The following is a 24,324-nucleotide window of genomic DNA, read 5'->3' on the forward strand; positions in this document are numbered from 1 at the left end:
CACTCATGGTGGAAAACACCAGAAGGGTACAGAGTTAAAGGGACATTTGGGACCGCTGCAGAAGTTACTTCATGGGCATTGCCATTGAGGTTGATTGGTGTCAAGACTGAAAGTGGCATTACCATCCCTTTTCTTGTTCTAGCATTACTGAGCTGTGCCTTCATAAGCAATACAAAACCCAGCAGAGGCGTTAACAAAGAACAATAGAGCTTGCACTTCAAGAGGTGCACCTGTGCAGTCACATTACCACATTGTAACGGGTTTGGCTTTTATTAATTATCTTTCTGCAACACCACATTTCTTTTTTTTATTTAATGTTTTTATTTTGTCTTTCATTTTTTTTTTTTTTTATTTTGCAACAAAACTTCTGTTTTTCAAAGGAAGTATATTTTATGGTGTAAAAAAAAAACTGTTCTGCTTAAAAGGAAATGTAACCACCACACAATTCTGATGAGAAATACAAGTCACACCTTAACAAAGCCTGTTATGGTAATTCCTTCTGCCCTTGGATGACCTGCACGTGGGGTGGGGGTAAGTTGTTACTGGTCAAAAAAGTACAGTAATTAAAAAAATAAAAAGCAACACACTCAAAATAAGTTCATGACTGTTTCCTTTGTTAAAAACATGGCTTGTTTTAATACAGCAGCCATGAATGTTTTTTTTTTTAACACATGATTGTTCCTTTTAGATTCCTTTTTTTCTGAATAATATTTTGTAACACTATAGCTTTTACTTTGTCTTATGCTGTACCTGAACCTATGGAAGTGAAGCTGTGATAGGCAAGTGCGCGTTGTAATGAATTGTCATCTCAGCCCATTGAATTGAATGGAAAGGCAAGGGCTGGACGTGACCCGCGAAGCATCTGGTTCAAAGATGAACATGACCATTAAACTAAAGAGCAAGTTCTGCAGTCAGGAGGCAAGTATGTGTCTTACACGGATGTCAGTATTACCAACTCATCGGCTGCTAGGAGAGGATCCATTACATTCTCCCCCCACTTAATCAAAGCTCATCCTCAAGAACAAACACATGTGCACGTCCAACGAGGCTCAAGGAGTTTCAACATCGAGCTCAAAGCCACAACCACTCGCTGACGCCAAAGATTCAGAGTGACTTTGGAGAGTCACGTGTCATGCAAACCAGCATATATGCTACAGCTTGTAATAATGCAAAGATCACAGATATGTAATTACCCTGTTCAACCAGAGGGGTCAGGATTCTGCCTAGAGGATGCCACTGTACTGAGCTGGCATCTAGGCATATCACATTGAATGGAAAGGCTAGTGCTGGCCACAAAACATACAGTTAAAAGATGAATTTCCTTCTACATAAAACACTTTTCATATCCCATAAACCATTTGAGGTAGTTATGTAAACCTGCATGCAAAATGTGTTGGTGACAGTTGGTCTCACCTCTGACCTAAAATGGCTGCCATATGTTATTATTATTTGTTTATTTAGCAGACGCCTTTATCCAAGGCGACTTACAGAGACTAGGGTGTGTGAACTATGCATCAGCTGCAGAGTCACTTACAATTACATCTCACCTGAAAGACGGAGCACAAGGAGGTTAAGTGACTTGCTCAGGGTCACATAATGAGTCAGTGGCTGAGGTGGGATTTGAACCAGGGATTTAACCTCCTGGTTACAAGCCCCTTTCTTTAACCACTGGACCACACAGCCGCCTTATGTTTTATCCAGTAAAAAATAACCCTTTCACTGCCATATTGTTTTACCCCGTTTTACTTGCAAACTATTCCATCATTCTACCCCTTACATTGTGAAGCATGTGGGTCTATCAGAGTTGAGAGGTCAGCGCATCATGTGATTTGTTTGTAATCAGGAAGTAATCAAAAGGAGACGCAATTCGTATTCTACGGACTCCGATAATGCCGGTTAGATTCTGATAATTAATTATTAATATTCAATACAGAAGCAACAGAACTGAGAAGCACTCAGACTGGAATGATTGTAAACATGATGAAAGAGAAAGCAAAGATACAAATAAAAATGACATTTGAACTGTGCATATTGAAGCTGCATATTTACCTTTTTTAATTGATCTTTACCATGCATGATGCAGTGTTTGTTATTTTATTAATTATCAGGTTTTATTGCAAGTTAGATTCCTACTTGTTTTTATCTTTTATTTATTTATTTTTTTAGTGAGTATGTTTGCAAAATTTGACAGGTAAAAAGTGAAATTAAATTAAAGTGAAAGTGAAATTTTGTCTTTTGAGGTGAAATGGTATCGGTCGGAAGTCTCAGCAAAGACTTCTTAGAAAACCTCACGGAATCTGTCGCTATATAATTCCATGAAAACTCTTACATCAGAGTGCAATGTTATCGGGGGAGCACTTATCAGCCAGTGATGATATTGAAGCTGTTAATATGGCTTTTCTTATCATCTGACATTCAGTATGCTGTAGCACAAGTCAACAAGTATTTTAAATCAAGTGGGATTTTGTTTTGCCTTCAGCTGACAAGGCCTTAGCTCAACCATTTCCACCAAATGTGGACATATCTTTGTGCTGAAAGGGCATCACCAACTGCTGGGAACATTTTGCTTTATTAAAACTAATCCAGGCAGAAGATACTATGTAAATGTATACAAGTTTACAAAAATACGCTTATATGTGTTGTAACTATAAGGGTCAGATTAGAATAATTCAGTTATCAATTCCAAATAATGTTTAATTGTGATTTTCTCCCTAGTTAGTAATTTTTTCTGATACACCTTTGTCACATCTTTCCAAATTACATGGCACATATTTTATTCCCCCTATAATCTCTTGAACAAGTTATACAGGAAGAGGAAACATTGGTAGTAGTGGTTCTTATTAAATTCAAAAATATAATGATCATGTAAGTAGCATCAAATTTCATTTCATTTTCTTTTTGTATTGTCTTTCTACCGAGTAGTTCTTATTGCAGTTATTCAAATACTGTGGGTTTTTTTTTTTTTTTTTTATAATGTGGTTCTTTCATATTTATTCATGAGCTATGTTTCCATTTTAGATTACATCAGACATAGATGGTGCCGGTGACACTTTGGTTGATGTAGTCTAAATTACATATGTCTATGGCAGGCAACTAGAATGGAAAATCAACCCTTGAACTGTTGAACAATGTTGGCTTCATATTCAGTTCACATAATGAATTGGTGAACCATCATGGGAACAAGAATAATTAACCCTTTTATACATGTAGGAAATGTCTGTGACTTGAAGTAGGCTTGGCTTCCACTTTACAAACTATTAATCAGATACATTTACATGTGTTGAGCAATAAATGCAAAGGTGTTGGAAAGAGGTCCTAAAGGTTTGTGTGAACTTCTGTTATTTATAATGTGGAAAAATGTCAAATAGAAAATGATATTTTCCATTGTGCTGTAATAATATAGAAGACTTACTTAATTTAGTGAGGTCCAAACAATGAAGCTATGATCACACTTTCAGTAATAACACTGGTATCTTATTTTTCTTTTATTGCTAAATGACATTTATGTTCATGTTGCATGACCCTTATACTGGTATATTAATGAATAATAATTTACGATAGCATTTTCTTAATTGGGATCTGGAAAATCCAGTCACTTGTAAGGTACAGATATTACAGATAAAATGGTAGTTAATTGAGCTAAATTAAAGTATATTTTGGAAAAGATGACATAAAACAGTCATACCGCTTCCTCTCATCACGGGGCACTAGAAACTTTTTAAATTTCACTTTCTACGCAAACCATAATGACACCCTATATATATATATATATATATATATATATATATATATATATATATATATATATATATATATATATATATATAAATAGGTCAAATCTATAGATTTAGTTTAGCAGTCTTTCTAGTAGCTTCTCCACTCAGACCCCTTGTAATGCCTTATTGGGTACCAACTAATTGAATTATTGATAGTTTTACGCACCTGCATATAAATAGCCACATTGCTTTTAAACTGGATGGCCATCCTGGGGGTTTATGTCTGTTTGTCTGTCCTTTGTTTGTGGTTTTGTTCGTGCAGGAGTGGGAACATAATTGTAATGTTTGAATGTTTGGAACGGAGAGTAACAGGGAAGTAAAACAAGCCTGTATGGACTTTCTTGGTGAGGTATTCGGCTGACGTACAGTATGCCGGTTTGAACAACCAGCCCTGGTGTCCTGCCTTTTTGCACCGCCGCTGGAAACCCAGCACACGGTTGTTACATTGTTGTCAGAAGTGGAGGCGAGGCAGGTACCCCGGCACGCACTTGGAAGCTGGCAGGGGAGAGTGTAGAAAAACTGGACTCGCCCAAATAATTGGCATAGGCAAAACTAGATTCGCCCAGCATCGATTTTGAAGCGTTGGTCGAAACTAGACTTGCCTGGGCTAGTCCCGAAATTCAGTGGGTCAATCTAGATCCGCCCGATTGGACGCAGGTGAGTGCCAAAAAAACGTGGTTACTTTGGGATTCGCACAGAAGCCCTTGGTGAAACTAGATTGGCCCGGACAAAACGACTCGCAAGACCACTATATCATTTTCTTAACTCGTGATATTTATGAATATGCCCTTCAAGGCTATAAAATCAAGCAGATCATAATGATAAATTCCAGAAGTACAATCAAGCATAAACTGCAGTATTTTGTTCACCTATTCATGCGTTTTCATAAATATAAAAAAACTGGCAGAATTGTTTGTGGTTGTTTGGACTGGAAACCTACAGATAATTGTTTTTTTCCCCCATTTTAGGGTAAAGAAGAGTAGTCTATACCAAACTAGAACAGAACACGTTTGCAAATTTAAAACAATAGTTTTTAATGAAACATTTTTGGTGAGATTGCTACTGGCTGCAAAGCAGATAGTATTCCAAGAAATAATCATTTTAAAGTAGTGCCCATACATTAACAAAAAAAAACTCAGTAAATAAAAACAACTAAACCTTAGCCAAGCCATGGGTTTATTTTGCAGGTATGTTGCAGGAATCCTTGGATCAAGGTAATTTCACATTGTTCAGCAATTCCCAGGCCTTTAAGCTTCTCCTACCTACCTTTGTGCCCCTCGGAATTTTAGATAGCAAACGACACATTAACACGGCCTTAAGCTTTTTCAGTGCTAGTGTTAAGATACAAATTACTTCAAAGTTGTTGAGATACGTAAATACATTTTTCACACTTAAGTTTCCCAAAAGGATCATAATATTTTAACCTTTTCAAGAGTTGGTTGTCCAACAAATTCATGCAGGATGTTGTAAGAATTACAAGGGGAATTTGAATTGCAATCGCTGTGTTAGACACAGACAGATACATTTAGAAACTATATCTCAGGGGACACCTTTTTTGCCAAGCCTGAGCTGATATTTTAACAATTGTTGAAGAAGTAAGTTTTCAAAAACGTATGCATTACAGAGAGAGAGAGAGAGAGAGAGAGAGAGAGAGCTTGAGAGAGCTTTCTATGATAACACATACATGTACTGTTTGTTTGCTTCACTCAAGTACATGGCAGTAAGCAACCCTTATCGGTTATTCATCCAGCTTTATTTGTGGAATAACTACAGGACTCTATAAATATTCATGAAGTTATTCTTTATTTATTTTTGTATTTTTTTAGTATATTTGTGAAGGGAGGTCTAAGAAAATGTTAGGTATACATGAAAAATCAGTGGGATTTGCAAGTTGTGCGACATGTTTTGTGTCAGTTTATGCTCTAAAGATGTCAGCACCCGGCTGAAAGGAAAATTCACTTTGAATTGGATTTTGAATCACTGAGTATGAATGTTCATTGCCATTGATTGCTACTCAGTTATATAGGTGAGGTAAATGCAGCTTTTCTTGTTTTGAAATTAAAACATTTTAATAGCCGTGTTTTGGCTTCATTTTATTCTTGCTGACAAAAATCATGTTAAAGGGAATTAAAATGTGAATGTCTGCACAGCCCTAATCATATGTCATAATTATTTTTTATCATAAAATGAAAACTCCAAAATACAGTACCTCCAAAAAGAAAGCATTCAGTAAGCTTACACTGTTTGAATTCTGACAGAGAAAGAGCTATAAATGAATCACTATATTTGTTGTGAAAATTGAAACTGTTTATTGTGTTCACCATGGCAGACGGAGACAGAAGGACATAAGGGTCAACGTTGTTCAGCTAATTCACAGCTACTGAAGCATATGAACAGCTCTTTTGGTGATCGCTTTTGTGGTATATGCATTAGTTTAATGTGGTGCTATCTGTGTTGTACAATTGTGGAATGTGTCCTTGCTTTTTGGCCTTGTCAATAAAACCAGACTGTACTTAAAAGACATACAGCTGGAACAACATAAATAGGCATAGAGAATATAGTGTATATATGTAAAGGGTTTTTGTATTATATATATATATATATATATATATATATATATATATTTTAGCTCAAAGAGCCAGCTGCCCAACGTTTCAATATGTTGTACATATCTTTCTCAAGGGAGCCTGTGTTTGAATCAAAACATTGGAGGTATTTATAGGTTTTTGACGGCATGACAGCTACTTGTTATTGTTTACATTCAAATCCATGATTTATTCTTACATGATGTAATGGTGTTCTATATATTGTGACATCATTTTTACTTCTATCTTTGAATCTGTATTAATTCTAATTAACACTACTTTATATAAACTTATATTTTTATTATATCATGCAATGCTGGCTCTGAGGATCAGTCTAGATTTGGTCTCCCCAGCGCATCAGCATGCACAACTTTTGAATGAATTTTGTTTATTTATTTAAATGTTATATATTTATTGAAGACAATTAGTTCATTCTTTTCTGTTGAGTCCCGCCGGCATAATCTTGTTCAGTCTATTTATCCATTTACTTTCTTTTATTCTTCTATATGTCGCATTGTCTAATTTGAGTTGTTCTAATACTACAAACTTTACATCATTTATGTCATGTCCCTGACTGGTGAAGTGCTGTACTATTGGTTCATTCATTTTTTTATTTCTAATTAATGAAAGGTTGTTCTGAATTCTTTTATATAAAGTAGTTCCAGTCTCTCCAACATATTTGATTTCATCACATTTTTCACAGGTTATTCCATAAACAACATTGCTATTTTTACAGTAGGTATTAGTTTTTAGTGGATATGTGGTGTTCTTATGTTTAATTATATTTCTACTTTTGTCTATGTATTTACACACTTTACATATAGTCTTACTGTCTGAGGGTAACAGAGGGTGAGTGGAACAATGGAATAATTGGAACGATGCCTCCAGGGGATTAAGGTTCCCCACCTTTGTTCTTAATTTTTATGTAAGAGATTAATTTAAAATAAACTGTTTTCAGTATTATATGTGTGTGTGCACTAATTATATAACCTCCCATTTGCTATTATGTGCTGTATTTATATATAAACCTGTTCTGTTGCTTGTTTATATTCCCCAATTATTACATTTATAATAATAATTCACATGTATGCATAAAACCATTTCAAACAATGAACAAGTGTTTACAGTGCCTATAGTAAGTATTCACCCTCCTTGGACGTTTTCACAGTTTGTGGGATTTATTTTCCTTTGACTTACACAACCTACTCAACGCTTTAAAGAGGCAAGAGCATTTTTATCGTAACAACAGTTCATGAAAAATAGAAAAACTGAAATGTCTTGGTTAGATAAATATTCACCCTCCTGAGTCAATACTTGGTAGAACCACCTTTGGCAGCAATTACAGCTGTGAGTTTTTTGGGGTAAGCCTCTACCAGGTTTGCACATCTGGATCGTGCAATATTCACCCATTCTTCTTGGCAAAATTGTTCAGGCTCTGTCAAGTTGGATGGGGATCGTTGGTGGACAGCAATCTTCATGTCTTGCCACAGATTCACAATCAGATTCAAGTCCGGGCTTTGACTGGGCCACTCTAGGACTTTCTTGTTTTTAAGCCACTCCAGTGTCGCTTTGACTGTGTGCTTGGGGTCATTGTCCTGCTGAAAGGTGAATCTCCGTCCCAGTCTTTCCTCAAGGATTTGCCTGTATTTAGCTCCGACCATTATGCCCTCTACCCTGACAAGATTCCCAGTCTCTACTGATGAAAAGCATCCCCATAGCATGATGCTGCCACCACCATGCTTCACAGTAGGGATGGTGTTACCTGGGTGATGTGCTGTGTTGGGTTTGCGCCAGACATAACGCTTTGCATTTGGGCCAAATAGTTAAATTTTTGTTTCATCAGACCACAGAATCTTTTGCCACATCTTTTCAGAGTCTCCCACATGCCTTTTTGCAAATTCCAAGCATGATTTTACATGGGCTTTTTTCAGAAATGGCTTCCTTCTTGCCACTCTTCCATACAGACCAGATTTGTGGAGTACCTGAGCTATTGTTGACACATGGACAATTTCTTCCATCTCAGCCATGGAACGCTGTAGGTCTTTCAGAGTTGTCATTGGCTTCTTGCAGGCTTCTCTGACCAAAGCCATTCTTACCCGGCTGTTCAGTTTGGGAGGACAGCCTGCTCTAAGCAGATTCTGGGTGGTGCCGTATACCTTCCACTTCTTAATGATCGACTTGACTGTGCTCCAAGGGATATTCAATGCCTTTGAAATCTTTTTATACCCCTCCCCTGATCTGTGCCTTTCCACAACTTTATCCTGGAGTTGTTTTGAAAGCTCCTTGGTCTTCATGGTAGTATCTTTGCTTTGAATGCACTACCCAACTGTGGGACCTTACAGAGACAGGTGTATTTAATCTGAAATCATGTGAACCACTTTCATTGCACACAGATGGACTCCATTTAACTTATTGTGTGAATTCTGAAGGCATTTGGTTGCACCTGAGCTTATTTAGGAGTGTCATAGTAAAGGGAGTGAATACTTATCTAATGAAGACTTTTCAGGTTTTTATTTTTAATTGATTTGTTTTTTCACACCCCCATTTTTTCACACATTGAAAGTGTTGAGTAGGTTGTGTAAATAAAAGGAAAAATATCCCTTTAAATGCATCAAGATTTCAGGTTGTAACACAACAAATAAGCAGTTTAAAATATTATTTAAAAGCTTGTGTATGTGAATCATTCACAAGTTTCTAGGCTATAAAAAAAGTTTACTTAAAGCCTGTGGAGTCTTGTAGTCCGACAGCACACACTTTTGCTGACAGATACCTTTGCTGAACCAATACCTTTGAATGACCCGCAAGGTTATTTAGTTTAAAATAGACGTTTAAAATAGATGCCAAAATGAGAACCTCTTCTAAAGGGAATGCAGTGAACAGGCTGGAACACAGTAAGCCTTCCTTCTGTAAAATTAAGAGTACAAATCAAAACGCTGGACTTGCTGAGTGTGTGTGCCCCGACAGGAATGTGTAATTTGTTGCTTTCACAGTTCGAGGGCTTCTAGGTTTATGGGTATTTGTTTTTTGTTTCACAGTAGCAAACGCTTAACGTTTACCAGCAAAGCCATTCTTCTGTCTAAAATAATAATACAAAATAAAAAATGTTGCTAATACTTTCTTTTATATCTCAACAATTTATTTTCCAGGGACATACCAAAGTCATAGGGCATCTGTTATACGATGTTTTGAGGGGCACAACATAACCCAAAAGACCTTGCTTTAACAATGCCTTCGTTCACAATCTTGCTTGTGGGTTGCAAATGTTAAAACGGGACTCTTTCTGGTATCAGCTAGCAGCTGTTGTATGATAGAGAAACTCAAAAGCTATCAGTATGAACAAGGAGAAATCTGACGGAAGAGAGATGAAGACACAGCAGCAGCTGAGCGGCTTGACAGAAAAAATGCTCAGTGTGAGAAAGGCTAACTAAGATATGTAATAAGTATCAGCCATTCATGGTGAAATACTTTGCTTCTGAGCTAACACAAGAAGATGGTGCTTGCCTCAATAATGTATGAGTGTTGTGACAAATGCATTGGACAGTTTTATGCTGGCAGAACCTGTAAAGCATTTTGAGTTTGCAAAAGGTGAGCAAACAACAGAAGACATCGCTTAATTTGCATTCTGGTGTAGTTTGAGTGATTGTAATTAGGGCTTTTACAACACTGTGACAGATTGCCTCACAATTTGCCTGAGAAGCTTCTGTACATATGAAGAGACTCAATACATGTATTCCAGAATCCCATGGTGTAGTCAAGCATAGATAAGTATTGTAAAGCATAGTTAAAACAATTGTAAACCATTAGGAAGTGCAGCAAAGTTATAGTAAAACAAAGTTTACTCTCGTAAACTTGACTATAAAAGTGAAAATAAGACACAGATTTATAAATATGGACACAATTGTATACATATTTCCACTTAGATCTCAGTGTAAATGTTACAGCATGTCGAGTTAAAAAAGTCGGAATGGATAAAGATAAACTATTGTGACTATATACATAAGGACCTATGAAACACAGGACCAAACTTTATGGGCAATCTAGAGTATTGCCATTTTTTCCAAATGTTGGAATTTGGTTATTCTTATGTTTCTGAAGATATCTACAGACTAGTGCCATATATATATATATATATATATATATATATATATATATATATATATATATATATATATATATAATGCACATTTTGAGATCTGTGATAGATTAAGAGAAACAGGCAGTCAAAACCAGAGTAAATATCTTGTTGTTCTTGTTTCTCGTAAATGTGACACTGAGATTTACATCAGCAAGTGTTGTTTTTTCCTTGTATTTTCATTTTCTTGCTCTTTTTAAAAGAAAAGTGCATTTGAATCCTACTATTCTTGGTATGTACCTTTTTCATGTCTTTCCTTTCCTTATTTCTTTGTCTTTTTTAGTGACTGTGATAGGCGTTTGGGTTAAAGAATTTGGGAGGATATCTTTGTATAAAGAATGTCTGAGGGAGTTTTTTAACATCTGAGCAGTGGTTTAAGACAGAATATTCCGCACCACTACATCGAGAGTCTTTAGTTATCTTATTTGATGAAGCAAGGCATTGTTTTATATATATATAAATGTTTGTTCCAGGATCAGTGTGAAACCTATTGCTTGTATTGTATCATTGGGATCAGGGTGTTGCTACCTCTGTTAATGCCAGACTTCATGTGGGTGTTTCTTATTGACTGACTGCTTAAACCTTATAAAGAGAGGTGTTATTTTAAAAGGTATACTGTACCCACAACTTAAAAGTAGAATAAATAGGGTGTACAAAATTAAACAGTTCTCTCACCTACGTGTCATTCATGTTAGCTGGTTGCCAATTCTTGTTTTTTTTTTCAGTTTTTCATTACATTCTGATTTTCATTACACGATGCTTCTAGTTGCATCATCAATCTGAGACTAAAAGTAAGAGATTGAGACTAATTTGATTAATACCTTTAAGACCTGTAAGAGCTACACTGTATTGTGTGTGTGTGTGTGTGTGTGTGTGTGTGTGTGTGTGTGTGTGTGTGTGTGTGTGTTTAATTTGATAATCAGAGAGCGTTGTGATTTTTTAATTGTCCAACAGCACACTTCAGGGTGTGCAGTAGTTATAAAGTTACCTCAGTTCCTGGGTGGTTGAAGGCGCTTGTGTAGTTCCTGGGTGGTTGAAGGCGCTTGTGTAGTTCCTGGGTGGTTGAAGGCGCTTGTGTAGTTGTGTAGTTCCTGGGTGGTTGAAGGCGCTTGTGTGATTGACGAGTTTCAGGGAAGTTAAGTATCGCACTGGTATGCTAATGCATCCAATTCTTCAAAAACAGTATTGTTATTATTATTATTAGTAGTAGTAGTAGTAGTAGTAGTAGTAGTAGTAGTTGTTGTTTTATGATCACTAGGGGTGCGTAATAAATCTCTGCCTCTCCTGCAACTTTGAGGTAGTAAATGGAAAATACCTGTGCAAAACCAACTCACTTTAGCAAGAGTTTTTAGAAGTCTTTTGAGAAGCAGACCAAATTGTTGAAAAAGGACATTTTCACTGGAATAGTTAGTAAGCTTGGGAAATGGTGAGCTAAGCTGAAAGAACAATAGAGAAAGAAATCTACATACATAAGAAATTAAATATTCTGAAAATGTAAATTATATCATTTTAAGCTTTTTTTTTTCAAATGCCTATATAAGTTAACTATTGACTGTAATATTTATATAATCAAACTGCTCCAATTGCTTTCTATTTTTATTGAGTAACCATCTGAATCATCTCTTTTGCTTGATTAAATACTTTGTTTCAGTGTTTCTTTTCATTCCCCCCCCCCCCTCCCCCCCCCCCCCCCCAAGTACAATTTTAGGTTTAAAAACATATTTTTCTTCTTGTTCTTAGTTATGTGGAGTGGGGGTTGTAAATAAAAGTTATCTATTATTTGACTTCACAAATGCTGGAACAAAAAGTCAGATTATAAGGAATAAACTAGCTTTCTAAAAGCCATAATTGCAATGCTTGGGATGATGGATCATTCAATCATTATTTTTGGAGTGCAATTGGGGAAGCTAGAATGAAAGTGATCTCTATGGGCAGCCAATGTTATTTTAAGAAACAGCCCGAAGAAATGCTTATTTTTTAATAAAATGTAATAAAACTAGTATTTATTTCTTTTTTGGGGTAATTACTTTCCATGCATATTTGTTTTACAGTGTTAGATCAACCAAACCTTTCCAGTTGTTTTTCAAAATCCTGCTAAATGCAAACTCACCACATCATTGGTTATAGCCTTTGTTGTGTAAGTCATTATTTATTATTTTGTTTTAACCAGTTGCTGTCAGGATATCAATGTGATGAGTGGATCTTAGTAAACAACCCTTTATACTAACCTTAAAAGTAATGATATAGTATTTCAAATGCTTTTACAAACAGTACAATAACAATTTTATATATTGTATTTTATATTGTAACTAATGTAAAAAGGTTTTGCTGCCCAGTGGATGGTAATTTGAAAAGGTAGTCATTGATTAATCTAAAGTTAGAACAAAGAACCCCAAAAAAATCATGTTTTAACAATCCTTCATGTGTAATGTAATCTACAAGCAGTATATGTGTTTTATTGATAGTCAGGTTTGCCCCGCTGAAAAAACACATTTTCTCTAACAGGGTTTGACATGTACTTGAAATATACCTGGGAACAGCCAAGCATTCTTTATTTTATTTGTAAATCAACAACTGTATCCTTGAATAGCAATTCCAAGCATGATGGCGTTGGCTTCCCAAAAATGGTAAACTGAATACACGGAACACTGAACAGTACGCTCTGGCAGGTCTGTATTTCTCTGAGCAGGAACTGAAGTTTTTGTGATCTTTTTTGTAGTATAATCTTTATAGATTTGTCTTTTGTACCCTATTTTTGACAGCAAGTTCCCAAACCTCTTGTTTATTATTAGTTCACAAGATGGTTGTCATACATATAACATTAAAAGAATGGGATTCTGATTGTTTAAAACTACTATAAACTATTCATTTATATTTATTTTAAACCAGCATTTTGCAATTAAAAACAATAATGTCAAATGACTTGGATTCAACATACAGCATTTATGAGATACATGAGTTAGTACTTTGTCTATTAATTTAACACAAGAAAATATCTAGATGTAAAACATTAAGAAAACATAACCATGCATGTGCAAGAGCTCCCATTCTCTGATAAAGTATGTTAAATCAGATATTTCAACAAGAACTTTTAGATTATGCAAGATCAGTTTACACTTGTTTACAGTATGTTTACAATTGGCATACAATTGCAGGGTTAATGGTATTAAATGCATTATGTTACTATTTTTTTTAAAAATATTTTTGATGTTTTCTTTATTAAACTATTTTTTTAAATGTTTATTATTATTACAAACTTAATGCAAAGGTTTACAGAGAATGTATGTTCACTGTTTTCCACAACTAAAGTTAATAATAATAATAATAATAATAATAATAATAATAATAATAATAATAATAATAAGTTGCTTAGTTCATTTAAAAATGATTTCTGTTTTGGTAAAAACTACTTTTGGGACTTCAAATATATAAAGTACAGAACGTCAATATCGATGCATTGATTTATCCATACACTGCCTAGTGATAGTAAAATTGTAAATTAAAAAAATATTTTGTATAAATGTACTTATACCATGATCATTTCTGGACATATTCTGTAGAGCTGCGATTTAAGTTTGAAGAATATGATGTGAACGTGTACTGAACGCATTTCTAGGAAACAGATTCACAGAATGTACAGCCTCGATAATGTGGAATGTGTGGAGTGCAATAAACAGGAGCTCACTCATAGTGTAACCACAAAGGGACCTCACGTGCCTCTACTGTTCAACTGCATTTTTAGCACACTTTCAATATTTAAACAGATCTTGAAAAGCACACTTGCCAAGTCTGAAGTTGGAGAGGCTGCGAGCGTGCAAGAGAGGTAGTATGTATAATCTAGTACGGTAAAGTATGCTGAAAGACGCAAAGAAAACTGCGTTCTCCCACCAGGCACATGGAATCTTGAGGTAAACCATAAGCAGCAGATTTTTTTGAAAAGCTAGCTACCAGTGAAACAGCCAGCCAAACTCATCATGCAGCATGGCTGTATCCAGCGTTCACCTTTTGAAGTACCGGTGTACCCTATAAATTCTGTGACGTAAATATGTAAATGATATTTAAGTACAGTCGTGGAATGCTGCACGTATTATTAAACTTTAATATATATATATATATATATATATATATATATATATATATATATATATATATATATATATATATATATATATATATATATATATATTTCCATTAACGAAAATAAGACTATTTAAAAAAAATGTAACAGTTATGTCTGTTGCATAACTTGTTTAGGATGTTTCCACGCACTCATTCTCTCTCACAGTACAAGTTTGGGGCTGTCCCCGTCTGCTCGTTTGAGACCTCGAGGAAGTGCATTTGAAAAAGCTGTCATACAAACCGTGCCCACTTTTTAACAGTGCGGTGACGTAAGAAATCCGCGAAAAAAACAGCATGTAACTTGAAGTGACTGCATACAAAGAGCAGTTCAGACCCGCCGCTGTACAGGGAAAAGGGGTTGTCGTTATATTGCTTAGCTGTGTCGTTTTTCTTTTTTAAAAATTAGCAACTGGGTGTGACATGCCCTTACCTCGTGTTACAGAAACACTGCCAGATTAACAAACTACAGCCACTACATTGAAACTGATAGTCAAACATCCATTTGTAAAACAAGGAGTTATCAAACGAAATGTTATTGTGTATACAGAACAAGGTATCACTGTGGTCTTCTTAATGATGCACCTTTTATTTGATTCGATTCCATCAGCAGCTGTTCAGCTATATTGTTAGAACTCCACTTCGTGTCATTTAACCCCGATTGTCCATTTAAAAAAAAAAATGCGATGAATTTTTTTTCTTTGCTTAACATATGGCACACTTTATCTTTGAACCTAGACTGTTAAACATCTGTTGTCTCAATTTCAAAATGTCATTAAATATGAAAAACACATCAATGCCTTCGGCACGTGTATGAATGCGTGAATGACTAGAAATGTGCAGCCCATGGCATAGTTCAATGAAATAGTAGCATGTTTTTGACCAGGGACTACGTCGGGCATCATCCACACAATCACTTAAAATACATTCAAATATACCATCAGAATTATACTATTCTAAACTAACAAGGGATTAACCAGTCATATTAATAGTTGTCTTTTTATCAACTTTGTTTTTATGTATAACATTTGATTAACAGTAAAGATTTGACAGGTGAAAGAACACAAACGTGCACTGTTGTCCTGCTTTCTCATGAAACAATCACAAATACTATAAATATACATAACATGCATAACGTTTAACCACGTTGCGAAGTGGTCGGTCAGACAAGGGAAATTGTTTGGGTGTTTCTTGTTATTTAAAAAAATAATAATAAAGAAAATAAAAATCCCTTTTCTTTTTTTGACGACGCTACAGTGACGTGACATACATTCAGATGGGAGTATGTAGTTGTAGGCTATTGTATCCTCTTTTTTTAGAGTAGTGATTTCCTATCTATAGTTCGTATAAACGATGAGGCAAATGTGAAAATGAAACGAATGAGGTTAGTTCTACACACAGACTTCCATTCAATAACTTGCCAGTCTGGGAATACTGGTATTTGTGTTTATTCCGGCTTCTCGTTTGATGTTTGTGGGTTTTTTTTTAGTCTGACAATGAACAGCAAAATAGCGCCTTCTTTTGTTTTTAAAAATAATAAGTTGCTCATTTTTAAGCTCGCATACATTATACTATATTTTCAAGTGTTAAATAAATCATTGCAAAATATGTATGGACATACGTGTACCAAAATGACATTTTCTGAAGGGTTTTTAAAAAGGTTGATTTATTTGTTATTGACTTACAACATCGAATACATTTTTTATAGTCTCGTAAAAAAATTGTCACCATTTAGTGCGCAGATATGTTTAGGCTACGTGTTATTAAAAACAGAACACAAATTGTGTGTTATATACAACAAAGCCTGTGTTTTAATTCCCATGTCTGTAAACTGCAATATATAGGCCATATTGGTATTTAAGTTGTATGTGCGGTTAGTTTTATCTTATAATAGGTTAAAAAATAGATTTCAGACCACAAACGTATTTATTTATTTATTTATTTATTTATTTATATTCCTAGCTGCAGTTGTATTTGTCTTTGTTTTATTTATTTTTTTTAATTTTTTTTAGGAAACAGGTGTATGCAACTGGTAATACCGGGCCGTTTCTATTGCAAGTGTTCGTCTACAGTTTTGACTAAACACTACCAGCATTCTACTGGTGAAATTAAGAGCGAAAAGGTGTAAATGTTTAAGTATCTCTTTACAAAACAGGGAACAACAGTTTATTCATTCAGATGAACGGCACGGTGGCTATATTTTATTGGAGGGATGTTTATCAGGCTGCTGCAGATCATATATATTGATCTGCTGATTGATAAAAAGTCAGGGTGGGTAAGTGCTTGCAGTACTAGCGAGAAAATGAATGCTTGCAGGCAGGCTAGAAGTCTGCCCGGTAACAATCAGCGCGCAGCGGCGGCGCGCAGCAGAACTATTGGCTATGCAAAATAGCGGCCGCGAGGGGAGGAAGTACAATCTTGAAACCAAAACTGCATTTTTTAAAGAGATAGTTCGCAGTTTATGAAAGCGTTGAGATGGTTCCACAAGTTAGTTGAGCTGAAATGCACACACAAGCATAAATGTAAAGTTTTAATCGATAGCCTATAGCTGTTTAAAACTGAAATCATCAAAAAGGTACTATCCAGACTTGTCACCTTTGCATACAACCCACCATTACTACTTTACTCATAGTGTAAAGTAGTCTGTAGTATTTTAAGGCATGTCATATGTGAGCATTTCAACCGAGAGAAGCTGAGAAAAAAACATAACTCATCACATTGTTTTTTTACGAGCGTTAAGGATAATGGCACCCATAATGTGAATGGCCATGCTGCATCAATCCTGTGTTAACCAGGATAACCAGGGCTTTATATTAGCTCTTAACGTATACGTGCTATTTTGGGAAGATATGATCTGATAACCTTAATTATTGAAATTCAAGAAGCATCGTCGATATACATAATTTAAACTGCCCTTGGTGTTTACGGTATTGTGATGTCTCTTAAAATAACAAATCGACTATATTGGATTGAACCATGCAGGTTACAACATATGCATTATGTACCATGCATTATTGATGAGTTGGATTATAACATATGCAAAGCAGACAATTACGGTGATACCAGGCTTATACAGCTAAAGCTGAATGGCAGTTTCGGGAAGGTTACTGCATTTAGAGACCAGTGTGTCTGCTGCACTGCAGCTTGGTGGAAGTCTTAGTGCTATCTATAATACAAGCTCTACATATGCAACCATGGGGCTAGATTTCCTAGAAAGCTATCTCACAGACCACAAGCTATGTATAAAAGATAGTTCTGTTTTTTTTTTTTCTAAAGGGGGGGGGGGGGGGGGCGGAGTGAACAAAACGTTACTGCAGTCAGGAAGAGAACTTTATTCTCAAGATACAACCCCCCGCCCCACCCTACCCCACCCCACCCCACCCCATCGCACCTTTAAAACAATTAATTAATTCAAGCACCCCTACACAACCACCACACGCACACGCACACAAACACACTTACCCGACGAGGGCCCTAATGTCACTGTCTTAAGAATCGAGTCTCCCTGGGATCTGTTCAGCTAAGAGTGGACATTAATCTGCACAACAAATTAAATTGCTATTTTTATTTATTTTATTATTATTTTTTTATTTTGGGGGGGGGGGGCAGTTTAAGATGGTTATTCACAAGGTGTTAATATGTACCCTATTTGTACACGTTTGGTTCCCTGTTGGCTTGAAGAAGAATAATAGGTAGTTGAAGAAGAAGAAAACATGGTGTGTGTGTGTGTTACGTCTGGCCAGCTGCTCTACATAATAAGAGATCTGCCCTATCGAGCTTGCGTCACTCGCTTCGCCTTCAATAGGCTTCGAATCAAGAGAGAGAGCGAGCGCGCGCGCGAGAGAGAGAGAAAGAGAGAGAGAGAGAGAGAGAGAGAGAGAGGGGAAAAAGTTTTGAAGGGAGGCAGGAGTGTGCTGGAAAGCCCTGCAGTCCCGGTTATATGTTGCTTTAAAGTTTTTCTTTCCAGTAAATATTTTTTTTGTTTTGTTTTGTATATATATTTTTTCATTTTAATATATATATATATAGATATATTATAGTATAATTTTAAACAAAATAATGGAGCTGTTTTGCTGCGAGGTAGACACCGTCAGGAGAGCCGGTCCAGACCCAAACCTGCTGTATGATGACCGGGTTTTGCTAAATTTGTTAACCATAGAAGAACGATTTCTACCACAGTGTTCTTATTTCAAATGCGTCCAGAAGGACATTCAGCCTTTTATGAGGAGGATGGTTGCGACTTGGATGCTGGAGGTTTGTATCAAGAGACCGGGTTTACTGCTTGCTGATCACACACACCTCCTGCTCAAGCTTCTAAAATTACTTTCCTTTCTTCAGATCAGAACCGGTTCAGGTTCAGAACGAAAAGGGGTTTTGTTGTATGCGTTTCTACAAGAATGTACCGGGATTTCACGTTTTTATTATTATTATTTTTTTATATATATATATATTTTTAAATTATCATTTTTGGTATTGATTTGGCGTGTTCTAAAGTGCCCCCCCCCCCGCCCACCCCTCCCTGACAAGCCTGTATGTGTTTCTACAGAGTGAGGAAAGCTACAGGGAAAGTTTTGCAAAGACTGAGGATGCGTACTGGGGACTGAAAGGGGTCGTTTGGGCTTTGGAAAAGGTGCCTCAAAGCTGATCAAGAATAATATATATTTTTTCTTCGAATAAATATTTCCATGCACACGTATGCAGCTCAATACGTGCACCCATCCTAGAATAACGCCATGTTGGTTTCATAATGATCCGGGCTGGTCATGTTTTATTCTGACGGACTTTTCCCTAGCAAAACCTTGATAACAACTTTTAAAACACACATGACTTGATAGGCAACCCTTTATAGATATCAATCCTTAGAAAAGTTTGCCCGGAAAACGTGACAGGTATTTTATATAATTTTTCTAAAGTATTTATTTCTGTAAGGGGATACGGGCCCCAGACCTCTGACTTTCTAGCTTCTTTCCAAAATGTCACTTCGGAATTATGTTCGGTTTCTGACAATCGTTTGCAAAAATCCACTTGCAATTGATGGGAGAATAAAGTAGACCCTTTATTCTTTATTTCCGTGTTAAATTTGTTTATATTTTCCGCTCCTACGATTTTTAATTATTTTTTTAAATAATTATTTTGTCTGAGCTGTGACGCAGTCGGCAGCAAACGCAGGACACCAACTTTTAAATTAGAAATTTGTCCTACTTAATTTAGTTTTTCAATCTTATCAATTGTCGGGAATGGTGTGGGAGACCCCTGGTCACATTAGGGCGTTGAAATCCGGGTTGTAGGTATTTTTTTTATATTTTTAAATATTTTTTGAAAATATGACGAAATCAAAAATGGGTTCCCGAAGTCTGCTGCTGAGTGTTTTTTTGGCTTGGATGGTTGTGACTTGAATTCATTTCTTAGTGAATGAACCAAAGCAATACGAGTATATTGACAGTGTGTGCCAGGGAACTCTTTCAGTCCTTCAAAAATTACTTTTTTTTTCAACTTATCGATCATATGATGTTCGACTGGAGCCGCCTTCTATCTTACGGCTTCCCAAGCTTCTTTTTGCAGTTTCTTGTACAGCTTTATTTTGAGCGCTTTTTTTTGGCAGGATTAAAACACATTCATTTTATTTCGGAGCAGGTTTTCTTTTTCATGTTGCGAGTATAAAGTTTAATAATAAAAACGGGGTTTGATTTCCTGTATTTAGTTTGAGCTCGCTTTTGTCTTTTTCGGCAGGTTTGTGAGGAGCAGAAGTGTGAAGAAGAAGTTTTTCCCTTGGCTATGAACTATCTGGACAGATTCTTAGCCGTGGTCCCCACCAGAAAATGTAATCTGCAGTTGCTGGGGGCAGTTTGCATGTTCCTGGCGTCCAAATTGAAAGAGACATGCCCCTTAACTGCAGAGAAACTCTGCATCTATACTGACAACTCCATCAAACCTCAAGAGCTGCTGGTAAGCAGCACATGTTTTTCTGTTGATTTGACTGTCTCACCTTGTAGCTGCTAGCCTATATTTAATACAGCTAAATTAGTTCCACTGAATTTAATTTAATTGGTTTTAATCTATACTAATGCATAATGTTTGTGTCAAAACTATTTATGTATTGTACAATGATTGGGGGAAATTAAGCTATCATTAATAATAAAATACCAGATCATCTCTTTAGTCAATGAAATGATATATATATATATATATATATATATATATATATATATATATATATATATATATATATATATATATATATATATACACACATACACACGGTTTTTTATGAAATCCTTTGAGTTTATCTCATCGTATTTTGGATTTGGTTATAGGTATATAAAACGGACCATTTTGCATTCGTATTTTGGATGTCATTACTGGAATTTTCACACTTTAGCTTATAATAATGCAAAGGATCGATACAATTATGCAAAACTTTCCAGTCAAGTTAAAAACCCCAAGACAGGGGGATGGCTTTTTTCAGCTAGTCATTAGTGCCATCTAGCGGCAGTTATTGTTAAATCCACAGCAATGACAAGGTATTGAGCTGAAGGCAGCGTTGAACTGGACTCATGCCATGGGCTTGTTTTAGCAGCGATGATGACTGAGTTTGGGTTTTACTTAAAAATATTAAGATTGAAAAAAAAACTCACCCTTACCTGCTTTCACTCCACTTATCAGCATGAACCAAATAGAAACTGAGATTAGACTGAATTCAGTACTGTACGGACAAGAACTGAAAACCAAGATTGAATAGTTAGTCATTTATATACCAAGACATTGTTCTGTGGAAAATCCCTTTAGTCATGCAGGTTTCTCTGAACCTCTCTGACTTATTTGATTTTACCAACAAATAAAACTGCCAGTTAAACACAAATCTGTACAGCATCTTTTCATTACGGTAAAGAAAGACATACGTGCGGACCCCGCAGTGCGCATCTGAGGCATGTCGGGTGAGGGATTTTCCCCAGTCCATGGCGGTTTAGTCTTTTACTTTGGCTCATAATGTTTCTAAATTACTTTTAATAATAACAACTGGAACAGGAAGCCGACGAGCTGCTAAAATAGTCATATTGTCTTATTTTTAGCAGTGAAGTGTGATGCTTTCTTGTAAATCTGCCACTGAAGGCATTTTTGGCACTTTTAAGTGGGTGTGAAAACCGTCCTCGATCCTTGCTTGTTCAGGCAGGTCATTGCATGGGGCGTCTTGAATGAAGGCAACCAACAGATCAGAGTCTCTGTTTGCACTTCCTGGAAGACTAGCGAAACAAAGAGATGCAAAGCAAGGCATTAAGGAACAGAACTGAAAAATAGACTGAGGGTTTCTGTATCGCATAGAAATGACAATGACCTGCCCTGCAGTAATCTCTGAATACAAGGTATAAATGATTGACCTTAGCACAGCTAGTCTGTATGTGTGTGTGTGTGTGTGTGTGTCTATATATATATATATATATATATATATATATATATATATATATATATATATATATATATATATATATATATATATATAAACACAAAAACACAAAAACACAATATATGTGGAAACAGCAGTCAAATGAAATGATTTTGACAAAAAGGTGTTGTATTATCTCTTGTGTTGATTAGTCTTTTCCTTTTCCATTCAGGTTTGAAGGGCGCTACATCATGCTTAAAATTGACAATTTCAACCCAACTTGTTATTTAGTTCATATTTAGTTAATGTTTTGATGGATTTAGAACATTTTGTATGCGTGAAGTAATGTAACTGAACTTGACTTATTAAAAAAAAATATATATCAAACTTTTATGTAATCCATCAAGCATATTTAAAAATACACAATTCATAGTGACTAATAACTTCATAATATGGTGTAAATATAGAATTCTGTTTATTAATGGCTTGTATAAAAGTTGGCCAAAGTTTAAAATGCATGAGAAAGAACAGAGAGTTCTAGCTGAATTATTGGGAGACTATTGGAACACAGGTGTATTTGTAATTGATATATATATATATATTCATATAGACTTGCACATCAAATGGACATCTGTCTAAATTACCTCTTCATCACAACATCATTTTATACATGAAGTTTTCAATAGCATTGTTATTAAGTATAGGCAATACCTAAAACTAGTAGACCTTGGAATATATCGTCAATGTAAAAAAAAAATCCTGTGCTTGTTTGTGTGTTAATTTATGTATGTAACTTTCTTGTTTTTTAGGAGTGGGAACTGGTAGTCTTAGGAAAATTGAAGTGGAACCTTGCGGCGGTGACTCCACATGATTTCATTGAACACATTGTGAAAAAGCTGCCCCTACCCAGCGATAAGCTGCCTTTGATCCGCAAGCACGCGCAGACATTTATTGCCCTTTGTGCCACAGGTATGAGAAGCCTTGTGCCACTGCCAAGTTCTGTTAAGAGTTGTTTATGAAACCCATGGGTGTGTTGCTAGGGGAAGGTTTTGCCATTTGTTTTCGTTCTTTCTTTCTTCTTTTTATTTTTATTTCTCCAGAAAATAACTTGCTGGAGGCAGCAAAGAACTCTGTGCTTTGTGAGTTCTTTTCAAGAGAACTCAACAGGTTTAGCAGGCATTTGTTTATGATGTCACTCGATGGCACAGTGGAAGGAATCATCTTTCGATAGTTCTCTTTTTGGGCATGTTGAACAGTCAACAAACAGAATGAATGTGAAAAAAGCAAAAGCAACATACTATATCTCACAGTGTGGGTATGTGGCAATGTGGCCACGTCCTTGTGCGTAGTTTGTGTTATGTGTTGTATGTTACGTGTTGCGTGTAAATGTTGGTGTATAGAGATGGTACACAGGATATAAACGGGTCTGTGTTTCACGTGTATTTAAAAATGTAGATTTGTATTTAGGCACGAGGATGGCACAAATCACTTCACGTGCTGGTTAAAATGTAATGTGTGGTCATGGGAGTACACTTAATTAATTCACGTGCAGTTGTACTGAGATTCCAATTGAATGATTGACTAGCAATTGAGTCTCGGTACAACTGCATAAAAGCAGCATGTTTTCATTCACTCGGGGTTGGGTGTTCGTGAGTGGAGAACGGGTGAGAGAGAAGGAGAAATAAAAGCTAAAGTAAAGATAACAACTGCTACAGCGTGCTGGAAGTGCCAGCTCTGTACTTGTTAACGTTCGTCCACTTGTTTTGTGTGTTAGTATGTTTTTGTTTGTCTCTTTACTTTGGCGTGAAGTGCCGTGTCCTGTTTTTGTGTTCTCTTGTTTTGTTTATTAAATGCTGAGCACAACCAAGTGCTCAGCTTCACCAACCTCGCTGTCTCTGTCTGTCTGTTTCTTCCGTGTCTGACGTGTCACCACTCAGCCAGCCTTGTGACATATGGTGTTAGAGGTGGGATAACAGCACCCCCCAGACTCAGGCCGGAAAGAGTACCGCAGTTTCTTTGGGGGGAAAAAAATGACAATGGCAGAAGACGCCAGGAAACTACGGGACTGGATCCTGGACAATGCTGGGCTGGAGGCCCAGTCTATGCCAATAGCCACCCGGATCCTGTGGCTGATAGACAGGGAGCGATGGGAGGCCAATGGGAGGAGCCCAAACGTCCTACGCCTGAGTGGGGGGAGCCCGAACGTCCACAGCCCAAGAGGGGGGAGTCGGTGCGTCCACAGCCCAAAAGGGAGGAGTCGGTGCGTCCACAGCCCAAAAGGGAGGAGTCGGTGCGTCCACAGCCCAAAGAGAGGGAAGTCGGGGCTTCCACAGC

At 36.3% G+C, this 24,324-nt stretch overlaps 1 protein-coding gene across 2 annotated transcripts in view; it reads left to right on the forward strand.

Annotated features, from left to right (window-relative positions):
* The window catches only part of LOC117415323 (G1/S-specific cyclin-D2), a 202,542-nt gene that overhangs the window by 152,498 nt on the left and 25,720 nt on the right, over positions 1-24,324 (forward strand). Inside the window, exons 1-3 of one of the 2 annotated variants that reach the window (XM_034025522.3) lie at positions 18,443-18,863; positions 20,340-20,555; positions 22,800-22,959. In XM_034025522.3, the coding sequence (XP_033881413.3) occupies positions 18,669-18,863; positions 20,340-20,555; positions 22,800-22,959 (571 nt within the window). In that variant the 5' untranslated portion in view covers positions 18,443-18,668. Of the gene's footprint in view, positions 1-18,442; positions 18,864-20,339; positions 20,556-22,799; positions 22,960-24,324 lie in introns of those variants that run through there. The other variant, XM_034025524.3, reaches the window with a different exon arrangement.

This window comes from Acipenser ruthenus, chromosome 7 (genome assembly GCF_902713425.1).
Source record: "Acipenser ruthenus chromosome 7, fAciRut3.2 maternal haplotype, whole genome shotgun sequence".
Classification (NCBI taxonomy): Eukaryota; Metazoa; Chordata; class Actinopteri; order Acipenseriformes; family Acipenseridae; genus Acipenser; species Acipenser ruthenus.